Below are 19,210 nucleotides of genomic sequence, written 5' to 3'. Positions count from 1 at the left end.
AATTAAACAAGGATCGTTTACCGGAAGTAGAGTTCACCGGAAAGACACAATAATGATTGCTAACGCGCGTTTGTAACGTAAACGCAACCAATGACAAATACCTTGAGCGTTTTCCTTACCATGACTGTTGATTGGACGTTAAACGATGGAAAAACAAAGCAAGCAAACATTTTCTTTGTCATCGAAATCAACGATTGATGAGACTTTCAAAGACAACCCCCATCCGCTAAATTTGATTGCTATTAAGTCACATTAAAAAGGGACACATGCATTTCCCTAGCTCATTTGCTGTTTTCAATCCCCGGTAAATTCAAGTCAGAATAACTGTAACATGTCAGTTTATGGCCCTATTAAGATAATGCAGGGACAATAACTCAAAATTGTTTGACAGTCCCGGGTCGAAGTCAGTCCGATCTCCAAGGTCATAGACCTTTAAGAATTATTCTGTTTATGTGAAAAAACCTTAAATGTAATCTAATGTAAAATAAACACACTTCCCATTGTTTATTTGATGAAGACTTATTGTTTTAGTCCATGCAGAATTCATTTGCATAGACAAATGTTTAAGTTTGGATGTTAATTTCGGAGATAAAAGCATAGGTCAAATACAATAGGAGACATTGGAATCTGCCTTCAGTATATAAAACTTAGCTAATATATACCGAAAATTAATTGTGAATTGTTCGTTGGAGGTTGCAGGGATGTCCCCTGTAACCCTACTTATTTCCCAATTTCATTTCGTGTCACGAGTTTGCATCTCCTGTGGCAAACTAAATATTAACCTGTTAACTGACGATCTCCTCTCGTTTTTATTTACTCTCTGTAAGCAGACAGCCACTTATGGGGTGTGTTTGTGTGTCAGTCGGAGCTCTGTACTCCCAGAAGCTATGAGGCTCCAAAGGGGTCTAAAGCAGAATGTGTGTATGTTTTTTTTAATTACATCGATCGATATTTTAAAGGGACATTTTACGAAAGTTGTTATCTTACAGCTAAATTACTCGCTACTAAAATATATGTTTTCTAGCGCGTATAACTGATTGTGATTAAAGGCGATATACGAACTTTACAAGAGTACATATACCTAGTAGAATTTCTTTCTGTATGTTAAAAGATTGCTTTAAGATTGGAATATAAGTTGTTTACTTAAACATGTAAAGGATTCGCTATCAATCATCTGTCGGTTAGACTGTACCAGGATTTACGTCTCATTATCAAATTTATTTCGGATTATTTTCTAACTTTCCCCATATACATGTATATCTATTTTAAAAAATATTTTAAAAAATGACTTCCATAATCAAATAGTCAAAATTAATAAACCTAGGTATTGTTTAAACTAAAGGCAGATTTACATGGAGACCCTTGAACAAATCGTTAATACGAGGCGTTCCGGAAGGGTAAACATCTTCTGCTTCATTGACTAGCCAGGAAAATATAGGTCAGTATAGATAATACCTAGATAATTTGTATATGAATACATGTAATTACTAATATACAAAAATATTGCGGAGACTTTAAGGATGTTTAAATTGTGAGGGCAATCAGGGTTTTTTTTTTGGAAATTTCCTTCATAACTACAAGGTGATGTGTACTTAACATTTCCGGGAACCAAAGAACAAACCACAGCTCTAGCTAAACATCCAGCAAACCTGCTGTTTAATCCACAAGAGCAATGTGATATATTATTAGAAACACGTATATCCCATTATCGTCGTTATTATCATCATGCAGAGCACTTCTGAGAAAATATTGAGGAAAAGTGTCATTTTTACTGATTAGATATAAATCAAATTAATGTCGAAAAGAAAATTTCGGCCCAAGTATGGTGATTTCATGAAATTTTCAAGCGCACCTCGGATTTCAAACTTCATATATAAACTTTCATTTAAAACAAGACCATATATTTCCATTAGGTTGTTAAAAGTATACTTTCCCTAAATCGGGGATTATTTTTAACTTAAATTACCCAGTGGCGCCTTCTTAATTGTCGACAGTTCATCTCTGGGTAGAACATTATTCATACACGCTTCAACACCTTTCAATCAAACCTTATGAAGAGGTCAAAAGCCAAAATTTTAATGGACTTTATGGCTAACGATATGGACTCACATACTGTACATGGGTAGAACACAGTCATCTCTCTTCACTTAGGTCCCTTTAATGCATTTGAAACGTCAATTTACTCGAACGAGTGATATTTCTGTTGAGGTAGATGTATACAAGGTTTTAGGGCAAATTCATCACATGCATTTAAAAAGGAAGTGTTATCGTATAAACAGACCCGATGTACCTTTGTTTAGTATTTCACCGAATGAAATATTTGCGGTTTAGCCTTGACGTTAATACGCCACATGATAATACATCAGATTTATCAAAATCCGCCTGTTATCCGTTTAATTCGCCCATACAATGATTTTGCGTATTTGTCAATATTGTAATATATTTTACATGGAGAGTTTTTCATTGACTGCGTCAGTCTGGAAACGATTGTGATGTTATACTCTTAAGAATGACGTTACTTCATGAACTAAACATAACGAAACAATAAGACAGCCCATTTTAATGTTTTCTTGATTCAGTTGTGTGGTAAATATATCGTATATGCTATGGCTCGCAAAAAATCACAAAAAACTAGTTTCGTAAAATCTCATTTAAAACGTTATATAATTTATATTATATGGTATCAAAAGAGATTTTAATTTGTTATTTAGGTATCGTATATTATGATGAAGTCGTTTATGCTAGGACTTTTGATGTAATCTTGGCGCCAAGCTAGAGAACAAGGATGTATATATTTTAAGTTGACAGCTAAAGGCAATTTTACCGTCTTTGGTATTGTATAGTAAGATTTTTGAAAATCAGGCATAATCTTATAAAAAGAAATGACAAAATATTGATTTTTTTTCCAAACTCTGATTAATGTCAGTATTATGTAGCTGATACTAGGCTAGAAAAATGGAATGATTTACAGAGTAACATTAATGTAGTACTATTTCAGTAGGACATATGGAGTGTTAATGAGGGTTTAATAATGGCTTTCATCAAGGCTCCGCGCATTTATGTGCAAAACATCAAACTATTTGTAACCTTGATATATTGTAACTGATGTTTTTAACACAACCCACCTGTTGCAATTCACCAATGTACATCAACATAATGTCTTATCTGTTATCACGGGATGTTCCTTTACGATAAGTTAAGTTTCCTTATTGGTTTTTCAAATAAAGGATCTTTAAAAAATACCAAACTGGTATAGGCGACATTCAAAAGCTTTTATCTGTTCTAGGAATCTGCATTATTCAATATATGTATAATAATGATAACCTGGACTTAAAAAGACTTGATCTATTGCCATTGAAAACTGTTCCGAAGTGCTTTTTAAATTTTAGCTATTTAGAATGGTGCGCACACAGCAGACTTCAAGGAAGATAATTAGTGTGAAAAGTGATCTTTTGTCAGTCGAGACATAGAGACAAAAAAATTGAAACAAAGGGAAAGAAACTTGGATCCCTTAAACAGCTCTTAACCTTGTTCTCAGTTGGGAACGTGACATTACTTACTTTGATTTGCAAAGATAAAACATTGCTGTTGTTTTCGACAAGCAGACGACACTTACACTTTCGGAGCACTTAATCCAGTTTTCTTTGTACTTTTTCAGGCTTCCGTGTAAATATTTCTTTTGTTGTTGCCCTTGTATCATTGAATCTAAATTGAAATTCTGTTGACATGTTGGTATTTCCCTTGTCGTTTGTGCAATAATCCATGTCCTATTTGTAAATAAGAAGAAAGTTCGGAATATTGCAAGGATATTTCAAGTACAACAAATGTATTAACCTTTCACGATCAGGCAGCTTGGCAAACCATGTAAACACTTATACCGAGTCTAGATTGATCGAATGTGTGTGGGAGCCTATTTAGTAAAGTATGCATAGATAATTCATGATTAAATTCTTCAAAGAATATGTTTCAATCTGCTATATCATGTTTAAAAATGGAATGTTCTTTTTTTCAAAAATCCTGCTTGATTGTAAGCTTATTTTTTTCGAGTTGTTTAATTTAACAATTCTAACCAGGCACAGCTGGATTGTTTCACAACTGCATACACGTGTGAAACATCAGCTGATTTTAAATTTGAAAATTATTTAACTTGTGTAAATGAATACTCTAGTAAAATTTAGCACCACTTTGTTATTTAACAGCTTTTCCCTATTCAGTTACCTCAGTATAACTAGATCTGTCCCTGTGCGGTAACTGAAAACGAGTAATATTTGCATATTTCTGTTTGGTATTTACCTGTTATGCATATCACATCAAATTTCTATGGTCCTGTCAATGAGTTGTATTCACATTTCTAGTAGTATTTGTATCTCTCCACGTTTAAAGAGCCACTTCTGCATCTACGTTACAGGAAGTGGAAGGTGACATTACGTAAATGTATCTTTATGTCATCATTAGAAGCAATTCCGATTTCAAATGCAATAACATCAAAAATGTGTTATGAATCAAGAAATCATCATAACAGAAACTGATTCAACAACGCCAATTGACATACTTTTTAGTAAGAATATTATACGATGGCGGAAGTTAGAGTGTGAAGTCATTAGCATATGTAATGGAGTAGCGAATCAATTTCCTTCCCAAATAAGGTCACGCAATATATTACGCTATTCTTTCTTTTCCTTGGAGGTAAGGGGGTTGTACGATAGCTTAGTCTATATAACGTTATACTTGTGGAGATCCGAGATGTGTAGTTCCACGGTCCTTACTCTTGGTGATTTGTATTTCTCAGAAAGCTGAAAACTAGACCCTCCTGTCATCCTATTATTAGCTATTTGAACAAGGTTGAAGCTCTATTTCTGTGACATTTTCGATGTTATTTGGTGAGGTATCAAACAAGATCCAGAATTAGACTTCGCGTCAAGCTGGCCCTGTCTGCTAAGGCTACGAACCCAACACACAAACAAATCATTTTTATGATGTACATGTAGTTGGGATTGGAAGTACAATTTCCTAACCTCAGTTTAACAAATAGTGTGTAGAATGATATTCCTACATTGTTTTTTCATCTAGTACTGGTACCAATATCTAGAACAACATCAAAACAATCAAAACAATCTTAGTTTCTCTACTTTAAGTTGATAATGCTTTAAAGAATCACACTCTGATGAACTACACCTTCTGGTTGACCGCTGGTCATATCTATAGCGAAAGGATGTTGTTTGTCGTCACCTAGATAATAATAGTGGTCAGTGGTAGTAATGGCCAGTAATTATAGAGCATGCACACATTAACTTTGTCGATATTTTATTTCAATGTATCAATAGGAATGTAATCTAGGTTTTCCATTACTCGCTAGCAAAACGACATATTCACAGCGGTATAATTCATGTTGGTCCTGTCTGAATCCCTGAAGCGGTTACTCGCTAACAAACATTCACAACTTCACAGCTATGTTAATTTTATTACATTTCGTTTGAGTAGTATATAGTATATAGTGCATGTTACTTCGGGGAGATGATAGGACATGATCACCTCGGATAGACAGAAGTCTCTTGCAGTACTAACAATCACCTATTTGATGTATCATTGGGGATCAAAGCGTTAAAACTACACCTTCAATACTTTAGATAACATTTTGGAGCTGTCCTTGAACACATGTCTTCACGTGGCTATTGCTATTGTTCAGACGTTATATCCTATACAAGAACAAAGACCAACTGTTTTATAAAATTTCCCTAACGAGTTATTTAGATAGGGTATCTCCCCATTTATGTATTGACATATGTTTCACCCAGGTTAGATTGTCCTCCTTCGTTCCTGGGTTTCGTCCTGGAAGGACCAAACAGCTGTATGATGCATTTTATCATTCTCTTCGTATACTATATGACCAGCCTTTTAATACAGATTAAATGTTCGATAAAGTAGAGCTGAACAATGAATTCAGTATCATCATACAGCTGTTTCGTTTTTCTAGGACTCGTCAGTGATACTTATAGCCTAAAGTCTGAAACATAAGAGGTAATTAAGATAAATAGAAAGTGGTTGAAAGAAATGTCAATATCTAGTGCTCCAGCCCAATAATTTCATAAATTTTGTTATCAATTAATCATTTATCAGATAACCTTAGAACAACATCATGTACATTCAACATTATTCAATAGTGCGTCTTTTTCCAAATATGTCTGTAACAATTTATTATGGATGTCATCCACAAGACAAATACATATACGTGTATGTAACATATTTTCACTCTTTAAAATCAATACCAGTCGTTATAAATCAGAGATGCAACATACCTTGTGTGGGCCAGCATTATTATCTTCGCTGAAACAGATGTTTAATATCACAAATGCATATAAACAGGTATTTTATTACTTCATGTATATGGATGCTCCAAGCACTAAATCTTGTTTCATAAACTTTACGACACTATGCTATGGAATATTCTGTCCTTGCTAGAAAACGGAATCCTCCCTTAACAGACACTGAAGTGATGAAATAAATACATCGAAATTGAATACAACCCTAGTGTTCGACATATATGTTCCATTTACAATAAACCCGAAGATTTCTCTCCTATTTCACCCCCCTAATAATAGTTTTGATATGAATTTAAATTTTCAGTTAGCCGTATATGTAGTATCAAATAATTTAATTCCCCATAGCTACTGTAAAATTCTAATTTTCGTGGGGCTCTCATACCGTGGTTAACCATCAAATACATTTCCATTGACATTTGAGCGGTTCTTGGGTAAATAGTACATGTCTAATCCCCTAGCACTAAGAGGATACATATTCCGACCAGTTTAACTTTTCGCGGACTTGTGAATCCGCGGGTTAAGGTTACCAACAATAAGAACAACAAAAATAAAACCTCGCAAAAATTAAACATCTTAGAGTAAACGTTTCCACCATGTAAAATTCTCGTCAGAAGCGTGATATCATACATATCATTTAACCATGTGTTAGGCTTTAAAAGCTTATTGTCAATCCTGTACATTTCAATTATAAAACTCTACACATGGCAACAGTTTTCCTAACATTTGTCAACCTCTAAATACAGTTGCGAACAAAATTACTTCTTTTGACGAATTGTGATGTAAAAATCCAGGTGATATATCTGACAAGCATGTGTAATGAGATTTGCCAGCTTTGATATACCTAACATGTCCTGTCATAAATACATCAAAGCTTTGGACGGTATGATGCAGATTGATATAAGTATGCATATTATTATCAAATTTGTACATGGTCCTTGTTGAGATAATGTGAATAATGTTAAACGTCATTAATTTATTTAATCTCTTGTAGCTGTTTCATGGCATCTGCTTAATCTGTTATATATCATGTATAAAGGATTCGTGTCTCATTCGAATTGAACATGTTCAGAATAAACCACATGTACTCGAAATTCTTCTAAAGTTATCAGATATATTAAAAGATAACAAATTTGATTGACCTTTGGGTCTGGTACACCTTCCTATCTATATTTTGACATTTCTTCAATCAATTCTGATTTTTCTTATTCCCCTCTTAGGTTTCTGAATGTTGGATTTTGACATCAATAACGAGTTTTAAAAGGACGAAACAGCTTTATGACAAAGTTTAATTCATGATTTTGAGTTAATGTATCTTATTCAAAATTTGCATTAAAATATGCAATTGACTTGTATGTCTGTATCAACGCCATGTAGTCGATCAACCTTCATATTGTCCTGTATTAAGCCTATGCCATAGACCTGAATAATGATGTTAGATAATACATGGGTCTTAGATGCTACAACATAGTGTCCATTATCAGCAGATTTATCTCTTGTCTGAAGACATCAAATAGTACCATTAATTTTTGTATCAAATGTAATGATTTATTTGAAGTGACGTCACCTTAAAATTTGACATGCTTTTGACGCAGAGCCAGATACATAGAACAAGATTTTTATAACTTGTTTGTTCAACACAATGGAAAGATGAACATGAAATAGCTGAATACCCTTTTTAAATAAATAAATAGAAAAAAAAATATTTTAAATGTTGACTTCATATTTATTTAATTTCAGTTTTACATGAATGAAATATATGTATGAAGAAAATATCTTTCAATTTTTCAGAATGGAATTGGTTTGGCATGGTGAATTCGATCGTCTCTTTAGCCAGTACTTCCCTCACATGTGGTACCTCGTTCCTACATTTAACCCACCTAACGACCGCTGGAGGACATTCAAAGATAGTGCCAAAGTCAGATTCTCCTGTCAGGTATGTGTAGTACTCAAAATTAAACCATTAAAATAAGACATGCACATATACACCATGTTTAAACAGTCAAGTCTGCGTTAAGGACTATAACTTTTTTTAATGAGCAACGTCCACAGGCGTCAAGATAATATATGTATTTAAGAATCATCTTCCTGTAAACATTAACTTTCCAAAATATTTATTGTCTTGGTCAAGAGTATTATTCAAAACCTAAGTGTTTTTTGTAATATATACACGAAATGAATAAATAATTAAACAGATGGAAAAATGGAGAAGTCTATGTTACCGTTAACGCACAGCAGAATATTACACTTATAAAGGATTTCTATATTATAATTAGAGGCAGAGAAATACATTGTTTCTTTTTTTGTAATATCTGTAAATAGTTATTATAATCAACATAGCTCATTACCACTCCCACCTTATCCTAGTTGATATAACACAGAAAATATCTTGCTGTACTGTATATCTAGTACAAATGAAGCTGTAAATGTCATGCTGTACTGTATATTTAGTACAGACGAAGGTGTAAATGTCATGCTGTGCTGTATATCTATTACAGACGAAGCTGTAAATGTCATGCTGTGCTGTATATCTATTACAGACGAAGCTGTAAATGTCATGCTGTACTGTATATCTAGTACAGACGAAGCTGTAAATGTCATGCTGTACTGTATATCTAGTACAGACGAAGCTGTAAATGTCATGCTGTACTGTATATCTAGTACAGACGAAGGTGTAAATGTCATGCTGTACTGTATATCTAGTACAGACGAAGCTGTAAATGTCATGCTGTACTGTATATCTAGTACAGACGAAGCTGTAAATGTCATGCTGTACTGTATATCTAGTACAGACGAAGCTGTAAATGTCATGCTGTGCTGTATATCTATTACAGACGAAGCTGTAAATGTCATGCTGTACTGTATATCTAGTACAGACGAAGCTGTAAATGTCATGCTGTACTGTATATCTAGTACAGACGAAGCTGTAAATGTCATGCTGTACTGTATATTTAGTACAGACGAAGGTGTAAATGTCATGCTGTGCTGTATATCTATTACAGACGAAGCTGTAAATGTCATGCTGTACTGTATATCTAGTACAGACGAAGCTGTAAATGTCATGCTGTACTGTATATCTAGTACAGACGAAGCTGTAAATGTCATGCTGTACTGTATATCTAGTACAGACGAAGGTGTAAATGTCATGCTGTACTGTATATCTAGTACAGACGAAGCTGTAAATGTCATGCTGTACTGTATATCTAGTACAGACGAAGCTGTAAATGTCATGCTGTACTGTATATCTAGTACAGACGAAGCTGTAAATGTCATGCTGTACTGTATATCTAGTACAGACGAAGCTGTAAATGTCATGCTGTGCTGTATATCTATTACAGACGAAGCTGTAAATGTCATGCTGTGCTGTATATTTAGTACAGACGAAGCTGTAAATGTCATGCTGTGCTGTATATCTAGTACAGACGAAGCTGTAAATGTCATGCTGTACTGTATATCTAGTACAGACGAAGCTGTAAATGTCATGCTGTGCTGTATATCTAGTACAGACGAAGCTGTAAATGTCATGCTGTACTGTATATCTAGTACAGACGAAGCTGTAAATGTCATGCTGTGCTGTATATCTAGTACAGACGAAGCTGTAAATGTCATGCTGTACTGTATATTTAGTACAGACGAAGCTGTAAATGTCATGCTGTGCTGTATATCTAGTACAGACGAAGCTGTAAATGTCATGCTGTACTGTATATCTAGTACAGACGAAGCTGTAAATGTCATGCTGTACTGTATATCTATTACAGACGAAGCTGTAAATGTCATGCTGTACTGTATGTTTAGTGTAGACAAAGCTGTAAATGTCATGCTGTGCTGTATATCTAGTACAGACGAAGCTGTAAATGTGATGTTGTACTGTATATTTAGTGAAGACAAAGCTGTAACCGCCTGATAAAAAAATGGAGATGCCGGCGACCTATGTTTTTAGAATAGATTATAAACTGTACACCTCCAGCGTCGATAGTGTTCCAGTTCTTAGCATGAATTATGAGCTACTTCGGAAGTTAAATTTGATGAATGTTACTAAATCACAACTACGCTTAAGTCATGCTATCAAGGTCCGTAAATACACAACCTAAAAGTTTAATATGAATACAAGAAGCAGTGCGAGCGATTGACTGACTACTGTAGCGTTACTGTGTGGTTAACACGAAACGTCTTAAATTTCAACATGCATTGTATGGTAAGCCTTGACCCAAACATGTCCCAATTATTTACATGCAATATGAGAATTTCTGAAATGCATTGGTAAATAACAGATGAACAATGACCTTGATATTACAACAAAGCAGTTTCATTGCCATAGCCTTCTGTGTCATTCTAAGTAAAATGCTGTCGATTAACAATGATCTTATCATACACTCAAACAAAAATGACTATATCATTTCCTTTCCTTAAGGTACATTTTTAACATAAATTCACCATTTTTTTGTGGTTTTACTGCAAATCACTTACTGTAATGCATTTCATGGGCGCTTCATTTCGTGGATATATATATATATATATCTTAAAATCTACTTATATAATGTTATCAGTACATGAACACATGAACTCGCGAAAATTTATAGTTTTACAGTAACAGTCTTGTGTCTACAGAATGACAAAAAAATCTTATTATTTTTGTAACTTGTATGTCCATAATTACACGTTCACATCACATTGATTTGATACACATCTTATTTTAAGATCAACTGCAAACCTTAAGGGAAAGCAACATGATATTGATAATGTGTTCTTTGAACGTAGCCGTATAGGTGAATAATATTTTCTATATTTCATGTGCAATGATTGAATATCCATCAATTAGGCAATGTCATGCATTATCGAATCGACATATTCTATATATATTTATGAAGTAGCAGGCATACCGAAAATTTCATCTTAAAGAATCTTAGTGCTTTTTAATGCAGGACCTTAAATATCTCTCATCGTGTTTGTGGTATTGTACCGAATGAAGCAGAATTCTTCTGCATTATCATACTGTGCATTCTCCTTCTTTGATGGATTATCGTCTGAGACAATTAACTGAAATTTCACGGTAGAGCGAACACGTTTAACGTGTAACTATGACATATGACCCCGAGACGAATAGGCATGCATTGAATGACGTGGTTACGGTTTTGTTCACATGGTAACGTGAAACGGGTACATCCCTTATTCTTATCACGACCGGCCACAATATCGTACCATACAATATATGCTAAATTTGTGTCTTATTCGCACACAGAGAGTCAGAGGTCGGGGATTTGAAAAATATCATTGCCCGTGTAGTCGAAAATATTTTAATCTCTTTTATAGCGTGTCACGATTGTCATCATGTTACAGACAGAACGTATTGTAAACATATTTTTTGTATAAAATACGTATGTATACTTTTTTTCAATACCCTATCGGGGACCGAGACAATGAAAAGAAGTAAACGTAAGCACTAATGATTATTAAGAAGCATCCGATGGAGGAAACTTGTGAAGGGTCAAGTACTATTTTTATAGTACATCTTTTTATCTCGAAAATGGGAAAATGTAGATCAATTAAGTAAGTAAAATATATAGACATATCAGCAGAATCTTAATGGAAACTCAAATTCGAAACAACTATTTAGAAAGATTTACATAGAAACAGGAAAAGCATAAGGAAAATAACAATAAAAAATGTTCCGAAAGAGTAAGCGTCTGCTATTTAATTTTAATTCCAAGTTAGTAATGTCACGTTCTCATATGAGAACAAGGTAAATAATAACGGAATTACCATGCAAACTAACAAGTCCTTTTTAGGGTATGAGTAGATAATGCGCAAGGGTATTTTTCATTTAAACTTGATAGCAGATGTTAAATTTTGACCACAACATATAAGCATTTCGAGAATCATATTCTTACAAGTAAATTATATACAAAATAATTGGCGAAAACCTTCGATAATAAAACAAATTTACACAGAAATTGCTTAAAGATCAAGGAAGCTATCGTTAAACGTCGTGATATGTGATAAGGCGAAGGGGGGATAGAGAATGGAATGAATTTATTTAATCTATAGAATCGAGACTTGTTACAGGTCAGCTAATATCTATGTGTGAAAAAATCTGAGGTCTCAGCTCTCTTCCATGTTAAACACCAACATCTGATTAAGATAAGTACTTCAAAAGAACTACCTACCAGGACAAATATCATTTATGTTTTTTTAGTGACTGAGTCAAAAAGCTATTGTAATAGTTGTATATTATCTTTTGTAGGGCAAAAAGTAAACTAGTTTTCTGAACAATAGTAGTTGTATGATATGCATGAGACGTTGTAATGTATAAGATGTGTATAACCACATGTATCATATTCCCAATGCGACATAATTCGTACCAGTCTCTCGTAATATTATTCTGAAACTATATACGAGATACTGATGTATCGTTTGTATAGCTACTACTTACAATATAGAACACAAATAACCCGTCCTTTCTACCACTATATTGTACTTCTTAACGATATCTATATATTGATAAATTGACCACGTCATCTGTGTCAGGAAAGCATTGTTAGCATGATGTCTGCAAACATTCAAACTGGTTCACAGAGACTATTATGTAATACTTAATTGTCTATATATGTGCATATGGCGTCTTAAAAATGTAACGCGTGTTTTTAATAGATATGTCTTTCCACAGAAATACTGACGTCTAATGTTTACAATATTGTAATCTTGTCACTCCTGAGAGTGCAACAAACGCAATTTCAGTTATTTAGGGTATGTTTGGTGTAAACTGGGTCCATATTCTGCAATAATGTTGTTAAGACGGATTAACGTGTTTGTGACGTAAGCAGGTATACTTGTACTATCAGTACTCTGCATTATCGCTATATCTTTTTTTAAGTTCAAGGTCATGTCATGTCCTGAAACTAAACCACATGTAGTTTTCAATTATTCGTTGTTCGAAAAGCTGAAACAATATGCATCTATGAAATTAACACCTTTGAATAAAAAAACATACAGTGTCTCATAAATATCATTACTTGTGTACTCATGAATACACACCAATATAAAATTGTTTATATGTACCAATGTTTGCTGTGATATATGCAATGAATTAGAGAAAAGTGTACAAACGACAAATATCAAGGAAATGATGTTCCTATTATGAACACAGAGTTTATAGTATGGACGATTAATCATGGGTGTCTGGTAGACTTGTGTTGTCGCGTTGATGACTCTAATTTCTACTGCCTATGAAAAGACAATGACCTTGTAAGCAGGTTGACACAGTTTCCATGTACACATGACCTGAGATAAGAAATTTCATTTAAAATTATTAGAAAAGAACATTCTGATAAAACATCTGGTTTTTCACTTTTTCCTTTATCATTGCACGTAAAAAATAAAATTAATCAATTCGGCCACATGAAGCTGTCTTTTTGTTGTAAGGGACTATTCATTATGTAACCTAGCTAACTGTGTAAGCAAAGATATGAAATCGTAAAACAGAAAGGAATTTTTGAGAGAGTATTACTTTACACTAAAGCTCAAGTACGAATAAGGAATCAAATGCATTCAGAACATGCCGAGAATGCTATTTAATTACGTCTATTTACGTAAATGCCATACAAAATACATGCTGTGTAAAGTTAGTAAACCTCATTTTCTTAGATTTAATCATGACTTAGGAGCCTGACTAATGAGTTACCTATGTTACAAGCTATATTCCAAATTTTGGTCTAGAGGTATCGTTACAGCTATATGTCGCTTCCTTTGAAAACTATATACTTAAGTCTCCTTATATCAACCACCAGCACTACTTATTAACCTTATGATCAAAATATATCTATGGACATCTGATCAGTATCTTTTATAGTTTTCGATGACAGGTACATATACTTTTTTCTGATTGCAAACGCATTTCACTTGTTTATATTAACTTAAAATTCGTCATTCAGTACTATTTCATTTTCCCTTTTCCTATCTCGAATACGAGATAATATCTTGCTCTCTGACAGACAACATCCTGTTTGGAGTGACAGACGGACGACATGCCTGTTCGGTGTCAAACGGAGGAATGTTTCGGGTATATTCGTGAACCTCACCTGGTTGCGCTGTCATTTCGCTTTTAAGAAGTGTAACATGCTACCAGTGTATGGCCACATGGATATTCTGTGTAGACAGGCGGATTTTGTTTGTGATACCATGATATGCAGTTTATAGTCGTGTCATATAGTGACAGTATGGTACATCACCATGAACCATCAGCTGAGATACACCTCATTAGATCATTTTCTCCATATAGTCAAACAGAAACAAGTTAAAAAGATTCTATCGAAGTAGTGTTGCTGAAATGATTTGCAACATTTCTTTAACAACACATTACATACTTATTGTAAATTGACATGCCGTGTTATTTGTATCAAATATATTTCGTTCTTTCTTTTTTCCACAAGGAAAACTTCTACCAAACATTAGTGAAAAAACCTGCGCTCAAAAATATTTGCCAAAACTAGGAAGTAAACCGTCCCTTCCATTAATCAATGTGTTTTTCAAATTGTACATTGGTATTTTTAGTTAAAATACAGGAAAATCAACCTCGAATATATTTACTTTGCATTTCTTGTATTGTTTTATTGCTTTTAAAAAAATCAATAGGAATGCAACACTTGTTAAACGTATTTGATTAAATAACAGCATTCAACAGAGCAATAAAATAGATTTGAATAGAGCTACTTTCGCATCACCTAGTACCAGGCAAGGGTTGTGATAGCTTAAAGGAATAAATCAATTTAATTGATAAATCAATATTTAAATTCTTTCATTTTAATGTCAACTTGTACAAGACTGGATAAAATGAGTCAGACGAAGATAAAACAGAGAATTGAATGCTGACGTTAAGAAGTCGGCTAAACATTTTATATATCTTAATGGCCATGAAAATTGGGCCACTGGAAAATTAAAAAAAACATAATTACCGATTTCCTTATGGCCGTTAGTGGTGTCATATTAAAACAAAAGTACGTTGAGATTAACGATAAAATTCTAGTCGTTCGATTAATCAAGAATTTGTAGTATATCTTTAAGTGTCATTAGCATCCGTATGAAAAAATCTGTTGTAAATTTACGAGCAATCCGTGCTTCTAACAATGAGCTGTGTCTCTGTTATCACGAACTGCTTAAGCTAGCTTCACCACGGTGTAAAGTTGAAAACGTCCATCAAGTTTGATTCAAATCTTATCACTCAAGCATCCTGTGAGGTTGAAACATTAAAGCACAATGCAGTGGTAAATATTTGATCAATGAAATCTATTGATTATGAGTTATAACAAGAAAATAAATGTTTCCTTAAGATTTACATATTAAGGAGTATCATGTTAAAGACCTTAAACATGCAATTTAGATATTAACAGATTAGTCTTGCGCTATTATCCTGATAACACCGGGATCACACGTTCATGACAGTGCTGTCATGCTGTCCATGTTGTTTATACTGTCATGTTGCCAATGCTGTTAATCTGTTTACGTCGTTAATGATCTCATGCCGATATGTTTGTGATCCATTTTATCTTAACGTTTGTGTTAGAACACATAGATACATGATGTACATTCAGGACAACACGAGGAGACCACGGTCCCCGTGGGAGATAAACGGCGAAGGGCGTATTTACACACGCTGCTTCATGTATCTACATGTAACTACAGTTTTAACATTGAACCGATAAAAACAATCCTTTGAAACGTCATCAAAAATTTTATGAAAATAACACGTTGGATGTACCTTTGAATTCTTCTGTTGAATTTACTCCAGATTGAATATTTTAGAACCATTGTTGTTGAGCTACGTATGACAGAAGAGGTACAGGAGATAAACTGGATAAGGGGTCGGATTTGCTTATGTAAACATAATCTGGGTATACCTCTAACAGGGATCACATGATTCACGTGGAGAAAGGGGAATAAAGAACAGCCCTATCAACTGACAAAGGACAACCATTATTAGAAACAAAGGAACGAAATTGTTTACAGATTTGCGTACAGGTGTGCACACATGCCGGTTTTGTCTTTGGAATTTTTAACACTGTCCAACGCCGTGTGTTACCTTATATTTGCACTTCATATGCCTGAATCATGTAATTTATGATGTACTTGAAATATTTACCCCAGCTGGAAAAACGTCCTGTGTTAGGAATCTTGCTCATACAGTTTCTCGGTTTTGAATTTGCTTGTTTGCATGACGGACTATAAATCTCCTTATCAGATATATTCCAGGTTTACCTATATATTACAGCCTCCACCCATAATGATGATAATACATGTACATATATCAAGTGACAGCGCATAGAAAAGATAGGCTAACACAAATATTCTCATTGCCATGATCGTCTTTGAAACAAGGATGTTAAGGCATATAGTTCTTGTATTGCCAATGCAGCTGATGACGCACAGCCTTTAAACATACGTACATCCTGATCACCTCTTATATAGAAAACTGTTCCTACTGAAATCGGTCTTCTTTCAGAAGAACCTTGAAATACGTTTTTTCGTAAAACATATAATACCAATAATGTGACACGTGATTCTTCTGTACTATGTACTAAGAAAATAAAATCAATATTATTTTATATATCTCCTTGACGAGATAATTTTCATGTTAAATAACAGTCACCAAGATTTTTTTGAATCTGTAAATAAATTCCCTTTTCTTGTTGTAGAGTTGCGGACATGGATGGACCTCAATGAAGGGACGTGTTATATTCTGGTTCCAGTTAAACTACGTTACAAACACGGGTTACGTCATGTTTAAGTTGTACGGTCAGCAGTGTCAGAGATGTAAAAATGGAACATATGAACATGCCATGTGGTATCCTGAGGAAGTAGTGAAGGTAATGATGTGTAAAAAGTTATTTAAGAAACCATGACGGAATAAAACTGTATATTAGCAAACAAGATTCTATATCAGCGAAAACAGTGTTTTGCTGCTAATACGATATGAGAGATTTACGTTTATAAAAGTAAACAGACTATCGTTTACATGATAAGAACTATAGATAAAAACAAATTCGTTAATGGTTAAGATTGAGTCGATAGCAAAGATTGTACAAAGGCTTCGTAAGTAGCACATTTCAATACAATTTTACAATTAGGCACAATGTACCCAGATAAGGAGTTAACAGCATCATACATTTGTTCTGTCTTTCTATAACTCGTCATTAATGCCAGGGCATACATTTTGAAACATCAGATGCGACTTAGGGCAACCAAAATTGATCGCAAGTAAATGTCAAAATCTTAATTGAAAGATAAACTAGCCCGATGGTTCGATATATTTCTATATATCTGATAATTTTAGAACAAAAGCAATTGCATGTATATAATCTGAAGCATGCCACTATTCGAATGATGCAAAACGTGGCATATGCAGGTTACGTCAAACCTCGTTGACGAAATGTCCACCAGTAGTGTTTTAGTGCCTGTAATTTTGAAGATTGTACAAATTATTCACAAGTGATCAGAATTTTTCACTACAACTCTAGAATAAGATACAGTAGATGCACTCACTGCATCATGCAACTGTGTTTTCCTTCCAGAACTTCTTAAGGGCCTAGTTTTTACACATGGGAAATTTAAGCAATTATTCTCTTCAACCGAAAGGATTAAATCAAAATTACATATTCTCCAGTGTATGAGCATAATAAGGATTTACCCTGAAATGACAATTTATAGAATGATTCCATTTAAATTCGAGATATTTTGAATTGATAATATTAATCAAAACAGTTTTTGTATTTATCGTTGGCCTTCCTTTATTATTTCAGGTACTTGGAAACGTATATAATCGAGTCGGACAAATATACTATGGTTTTATACGTCCTCCACTAAGGATAGACCGAAGAGCAGGGAAACCAAGAAACCAGCACAACGCCGAACTGTGCCAAGCTTGCAAGGAAGGTCTATGCCGGGAAGAATGGTCATTCTCGTGAAGGCAGCGCCATCTTTAACAGTGTAATATGCATTTGAAGGGCAGTAACTCCTACATGATACTACACAAATGGTGGGCCGTGTAAGGAAAATGAAAATTGGACGAGAGTGAAATAAAATGGATATGGTTGGCCAAAAATATACCGATGACAAAATTTCGTTGTCTTATATTCGTTCTGAATGCAATGATGTATTATTGTCATTATCAACATCTGCTGTTTCAGCAGAAAAAATAGTGTGCTCATTATTTTACTTTTGAATAGTTTGTGTATATATTATTTGATTTTATTAAATGTTTTATTTTTACTTATACATGTGTAGCAAACTATTTGCAGAACAGATTGTTGAACAGTCTCGATTCATGTATTTAGTTCAAAATTTCTTAAAAATTCATTGACTGTGTTCAATTTGAAGATGGTGTTAATTCTTTCATCACCATTGTTTTTCTTTTAGCCTTTTTGCTAGATCTGCTTACTATTAGACACAGCATTTTACTGCGAACTAAATATAGTAGCATTGTCTCTAAAATACGATCTAAACTCAAAATGTTGTTAGATAAAAAAATGTTAAACATTTAAGTATTATATCGTTTGCTATGTCGCCAGCATTTGTCAAAATTGTTTTATCATAACGTACGTTATATGTTTTGTAAATATTGATGCAATTTTATCTTTTGTGTTCTTCGAATAAATTAATAGTTAATAATATATCATTTTAAACATATTTTATTGCACATATTTTGATCATACCGTTCTTCTGTCAGGTGGTTTTCTACTCAAAACTGCAAAATTCTATCCAACATATTTCCAAGCAATGTACTAATCTACATAAGGAAAAAATTGATTTTGAAATTCGACTGTCACAAAAAGGCACATTTCATTCTTTAACAATATATTCATCAATTGTCTCATCTCAGTCGTTCAACATACATGGAAGGGTAG

At 33.8% G+C, this 19,210-nt stretch overlaps 1 protein-coding gene across 1 annotated transcript in view; it reads left to right on the top strand.

Moving 5' to 3' along the window:
* Window positions 1-18,585, top strand: part of LOC132563115 (receptor-transporting protein 3-like) — a 28,814-nt gene extending 10,229 nt beyond the window's left edge. Inside the window, exons 2-4 of the mRNA XM_060227873.1 lie at window positions 8,109-8,253; window positions 17,003-17,173; window positions 18,107-18,585. Of these exons, the coding sequence (XP_060083856.1) occupies window positions 8,109-8,253; window positions 17,003-17,173; window positions 18,107-18,271 (481 nt within the window). The 3' untranslated portion in view covers window positions 18,272-18,585. The remainder of the gene's footprint in view (window positions 1-8,108; window positions 8,254-17,002; window positions 17,174-18,106) is intronic.
* The last annotated feature ends 625 nt before the right edge of the window (window positions 18,586-19,210 follow it).

This window comes from Ylistrum balloti, unplaced genomic scaffold (genome assembly GCF_031769215.1).
Source record: "Ylistrum balloti isolate Yb309-2 unplaced genomic scaffold, AGI_CSIRO_Ybal_v1 Utg371590, whole genome shotgun sequence".
NCBI lineage: Eukaryota > Metazoa > Mollusca > Bivalvia > Pectinida > Pectinidae > Ylistrum > Ylistrum balloti.
This window is presented reverse-complemented; position numbering and strand designations above follow the sequence as displayed.